This window comes from Silene latifolia, chromosome 11 (assembly GCF_048544455.1).
Source record: "Silene latifolia isolate original U9 population chromosome 11, ASM4854445v1, whole genome shotgun sequence".
Taxonomy (NCBI): domain Eukaryota; kingdom Viridiplantae; phylum Streptophyta; class Magnoliopsida; order Caryophyllales; family Caryophyllaceae; genus Silene; species Silene latifolia.
In genome coordinates, this window is record NC_133536.1 from 102,445,730 (window position 1) to 102,451,479 (window position 5,750).

The window sequence follows — 5,750 nt, forward strand, 5'->3', positions numbered from 1 at the left end:
TCTTCATTCGCCGATTTGGTCAACGCCTTCAATCAGCAGTTCTCCAGCAGCCGGAGAACACCAAAGCAGCCAAGTGATCTGTATAGGATCGTTCATGAAATAGGTGAATCAATCAAAGATTACGTCACTAGGTTCAATGCAGAGAAAGTCTCAATTCGAGGCTGCGATATGTCCACGGCCATCAACGCCTTCAGGTAGGGCTTGGATAAGGAATCAAACCTCTACAAAGAATTAACGATGTACCCTTGTGAGAGATTCGAAGAAGTCCAGCAGAGAGCTACAGCAGCATTAAGATTGGAAGAAGATATACAAGCTAGAAAGGGAATAACAAACTTCGACAAACCTGGCAGGAAAATCTCAACAGAAAAGAAAGACGAGCGAGCTAAGCCATACAGCAGACCCAATATCAGTAGAATAGCAAAAAAAACCCAGCAAGTTGACGACTCTCAGCATCCTCCTAAGCTATCTGAGTACGGATTCAACACGGGAATGGAAGGGATGCTGAAAGCGCTAAGAAGCCTAGGTGATCAGGTGAGGTGGCCAAAGCCTCCCACTCAGAATCGACCCAACGACGACAGAGACAGCAGCAAGAGATGCGAATGGCATCAGGACATAGGGCACAGGACGGAAGACTGCTACAGGTTGCGCAAAGAAGTGAAGTTCCAAGTACGCAGAGGAAACTTGGACCACCTGTTATCACGTGGGGGCAAGCAGGACAGGAGAGAAGCATCAAATCAGGTGCTTCCTTCTGCCCCACCCATATGCACGAAAATTATTAACGTGATAACAGGCGGATCCGAGCTATCGGGTTTGACATATTCTGCCGCTAAGAGGAAAGCCACCGGAAGTAAAGGGGATCATCCAGAAACTTTATACAGGGTAAGCCAGAGCAATTTACCCCCGGTAACTTTCGACGAAACTGACATAGAAAGCGGTGCAGAGCAACACGACGATGCCCTAACTATAACGTTATGCATTGGCAATTGCATCGTACGAAAAGCATTAGTGGATACAAGGAGTTCTGTGAACCTTATCATGCTTGAAACCCTCAAAACCATGGGTTTTGATAAAGAGAACCTGATAAAGAAATCTGTACCCCTGGTGGGATTCAGTGGTGAGACTGCGCATTCGGTAGGTGAGATAACCATCCCAACATATATTGAAGGAGTTAATAAACTGGTGAGGTACTTAGTCATTGAGGGTCCAACCACTTACAACGTGATACTAGGAAGACTATGGCTGCATCAGATGAAGGCGGTGCCCTCAACATATCATCAGTGTCTCAAGTTCCCAACATCATGGGGCACGGTCACAGTAAATGGGGATCGAGAGGAATCTAGGAACTGCTACGCTCAAGCCCTCAAAGCTACAACCAGGCTCCCCTAATAGCAATTACAGGACCGGGGCACCTCGAAAGAATAAAAGGAGCCTCTCTCAGAGAAATTAGACCAGGTCCACCTGGACGAGGAACACCCGGATAGGACGGTATTAATTGGAGCAACTTGCAGTGAAGAGCTACGCAGCCAGCTGACTCAATTTCTAAAAACCAACATGGACTGCTTCGCTTGGTCCCACAACGATATGGTAGGCATAGACCCATCCGTTATTTCACATAAGCTAAGTGTGAACCCAAGATGCACCCCGGTACAGCAGAAGAGAAGAAAATTTGCGGCAGAACGAAACGAGGTCATTAACAAGGAAGTAGACAGTCTCTTGGCGGCAGGTAAAATTAGAGAAGTTAGCTACCCTGAATAGCTTTCTAATGTGGTAGTTGTGCCCAAAAAGAACGGCAAATGGAGGGTATGCGTAGACTTCACAGATTTAAACAAAGCCTGTCCCAAGGACCCCTTTCCACTGCCACATATCGATGCAATGGTGGACGCTACTGCGGGACACGAGGTACTCACTTTCCTCGACGCCTGGAGCGGTTACAATCAAATCAAGATGCATCCACAAGATCAAGAGAAAACAACATCATGTCAGAAAGAGGCATATATTGTTACAAGGTCATGCCCTTTGGCCTAAAGAACGCTGAGTCCACTTACCAACGGTTGGTATATAAAATGTTCAAGCATCAAATAGGAAAGACCATGGAAGTATACATAGACGACATGGTAGTGAAATCCAAAAAAGCAGGAATGCATATGGAACACTTAGCGGACACCTTCCAGATATTAAGGGAGTTTAAAATGAAGCTTAATCCGTCCAAGTGCTCGTTTGGAGTATCCTCGGGAAATTTCTTAGGATATATGGTGACCCAGAGAGGAATTGAGGCAAGCAAGGAGCAGATAAAAGCAATACTCCAGCTGGAATCACCGCAGAAGCCAAAAGATGTGCAAAGGCTGGCAGGGAAGGTGGCGGCCCTAAACAGGTTCATATCGAGGGCTTCAGATAGGTGCAAGCTGTTCTATGATATATTGAGGAAAAGTCAGAAATTCGAATGGACTAAAGAACATGAAAAGGCATTCGCGGAACTCAAAAGCTATCTAAGCACGCCACCGTTACTCGCGAAGCCGGAGCAAGGGGAGCCACTATTCCGTACACATCGTCACGGAAGCAAATTGTAAGTGCGGTCTTGGTCAAAGAACAAGAAGGAGTGCAGCATCCGGTGTATTACTTTAGCAAGTCTCTGCTTCCCGCAGAGACCAGGTGCACTTCCTTTGAAAAACTAGCATTGGCTTTGGTTACTGCTTCCTATAAATTGCGGTCGTACTTTGAATCTCACACCATCCACGTAATAACCAACTACCCACTAAAGACTATTATGAGGAAGCCTGAACTTTCGGGCAGAATAACTAAATGGTCAGTGCATCTTAGTGGGTATGACTTACAATTCGAACCCAGAACAGCGATAAAATCCCAAGCCCTAGCAGATTTCGTCTCTGACTTCTGCCCTGCTACCCGAGGGGAGGCAGAAGAAGGAATGCTGACAATAACGGGGAGTCAGGATAGCGAGATATGGACCCTATACATTGACGGAGCCTCAAATGCAAGGGGGGCTGGTGTAGGTTTGGTCCTTCGATCACCTAAAGGTGATATGATAGTACAAGCTGTTAGGTGTGAGTTCAAAGCAGCCAACAACGAAGCCGAGTATGAAGCCCTTATACTTGGGATGCAGATGGCGTCGGGGCTTAAGGTGAGGAACCTAAGGGTGTATAGTGACTCCTTACTTGTGGTGAATCATGTAAACAACGAATATGTGGCACGTGATTTAAAGATGATAGCCTACTTGAAGATAGCCATAGAGCAAAAGTCAAAGTTTAGAACGTTCAAGATAACTCAGGTGCCGCGAGATCAGAACGTGGAGGCAGGCGCCCTGGCAACGTTAGGGGCCACCTTCCAGCCCACAGAACTGTCAAATATACCTATCACCCATGTATTGACCCCCTGACTATCCGAAGGAGCCGATCGTAATCCGGTGAAAGAGGTCTGTACACATGCAGTATACGCAGGAGCCAGGACTCTGGTTTCCACAGTAGGGCAGCAGGATCCGGATTGGAGAGTACCGTACATAAATTGGCTAAGGGATGGGACACTCCCTGAGGATAGAAAGGAAGCACAAAGTTTCAGAATAAAAGCCTCTAGGTATATCTTGATTGATAACGTCCTCTTTAGAAAATCGTTGGCAGGACCATGCCTCAGGTGCTTGAACAAAGAGGAAGCAGAAACAGTGTTGCACGATGTACATGGCGGGGAGTGCGGGAACCATGCTGGAGGCGGAGCCTGTCTCACAAAATCTTGAGACAGGGGTATTTCTGGCCCACTATGTGCATGGATGTCATTAATCATGCCAAACGCTGTGAGTCATGTCAAAAGGCGGCTTCAGCAATCCACCAGCCAGCAGAACCAATGCATCCGATTATCTCTCCATGGCCATTCATGATGTGGGGCATGGACATAGTAGGTAAGCTGCCCAGGGCTCCAGGAAACAGAGTGTATATGCTGGTTATGACTGATTACTTTTCAAAGTGGATTGAGGCAGAGGCAATGACAGAGGTAAAAGAACGGCAGGTGATCTCTTTTATCAAGCGCAACATCATAAGCAGATTTGGGATACCATCTGAGATCATATGTGACAATGGATCCCGATTCATATCGATAACACCGAGGGCTTCGTTCACGCTGGAACATAACACCGAGAAAGTCGCCCCCAGATATCCACAAACCAACGGCCAAGCCGAGTCCAAAGAACAAAATCATTGTGGAGAACTTGAGAAAATGGTGGAAGAGTTGGGGAAAATGGGAGATGAACTACCATTAGTACTGCGGGTCGACATTAACAACACCGAAAATGGCAACATGCCAAACTCCATTTAGCCTCGTATACGAAGCGCAGGCGTGATACCCTCGAAGTCTCGGTGCCCACGCACGATACGGCTGTCGGCGACAGAGCAGAACAAGGCCGAAATGGCTAGGAGCCTGGATACAGTTGATGAGCTGCGAGAAAGCGCCTACATACGTATGGCGTCGTATAAACAATCTGTAGCAAGGACATATAACAAGAATGTCAAGATCAAGACCCTTGAAGTAGGGGACCTCGTACTCAGAAGGGTATTCGAAAATACCAAGAACCACAAGGCAGGCAAGTTTGCCTACAAATGGGAAGGGCCATATCAGGTCGAAAGCATTGTCAAGAATGGGGCATACAGGTTGATGACCATGCACGGTCAAATCCTGGATAAACCCTGGAACATTCGTCACTTAAAACGGTACTTTGTCTGACAAAGTGCCAAAACTTTAGTGTACAAAGGACCTTTCAAAAGTCCGTGAAGCAAAAAAAAAAAAAAAAAAAAAAAAAAAAAAAAAAAAAAAAAAAGAGGGTGGGGGTTAGTATATGATTTAGGTATTGGTGTGTTTCAGAAAACTTTTTTCTTTTGTTTTCCCTAGTTTTTTATTTTTTAAACCAAATGAAGTCGTTTTTAAACCAAGTAGTCCAGGCTGTGGCTTCCTGGATCCAGGTGTTGCCCTGGAACACCATGAGATAACACTAGGTAATTTGCACTACTTTGGAATTTATCATGCTTCTACGAAGAAAGGCTTTGGTACTAATGTTGGTTACTTGTCAGATAAGGAACACTTTGAGGGTCCAGCCCCTGCCATGAGGAGGTGCAAGACGTTTATCATAAGTCAAGCCACATGGGGAGCATACGCCGAGGTAGCGCGCAGGGTACGGCATACTAAGACCACCCATACCTTAACGTTAATCTCAGTAATTCCATAGCTATGACGTAGAGCAAAAGGTGCACGCACGAATTTCAAACGTCTGGAACCACAAGGAACGCAACATTCCTTGTTAGTCAGAAACAGTCAATGAAGGTATGCTCCAGTCAGCTAACCCTAGTGATAAGATATTTTACGTCATGGGTAAAATATGTTATCAAAAAAGCCTGTTACCAGGGATAAGAGCTGTGCACCTGGAACCAGGTCAGCCTCCTGAATATACCTGTGTGGAATCAAAACTCCAGAAACCAATGGCAAATAACGCAAGTATAACAAAAGGAGGGTCTAAAACCTAGACTCATAACTACTTCAAGTTAAGGTGCCTGCTGTCTATGACAGGCACCATCAAAGTTTGAAAACCTGCATACCAGCAGGCACAAAACAAGCCAAAATAAAAAAGAGAGTTTTTTACAAACTTGCGCCACACAGGGCCAAGTCCCCAGATAATTTAAACTAAAATTTTAAGAGAGGTCAATCCTCTCAACAACTGCATCCTGACCAATGCTCTGCTCCCCGTGCTCCATCTGCTT

At 45.9% G+C, this 5,750-nt stretch overlaps 1 protein-coding gene across 1 annotated transcript; it reads left to right on the forward strand.

The window, feature by feature from the left end:
* The first annotated feature begins 237 nt into the window (after nucleotides 1-237).
* On the forward strand, nucleotides 238-1,386 carry LOC141613741 (uncharacterized). Its single transcript, XM_074432484.1, has one exon. The coding sequence runs from the start codon at nucleotides 238-240 to the stop codon at nucleotides 1,384-1,386; it is 1,149 nt and encodes a 382-aa protein (XP_074288585.1).
* The last annotated feature ends 4,364 nt before the right edge of the window (nucleotides 1,387-5,750 follow it).

What these genes read in the sequence shown, in the direction of transcription:
- LOC141613741 (XM_074432484.1), top strand. Translation starts at nt 238, where the DNA reads ATGTACCCTTGTGAGAGATTCGAAGAAGTCCAGCAGAGAGCTACAGCA.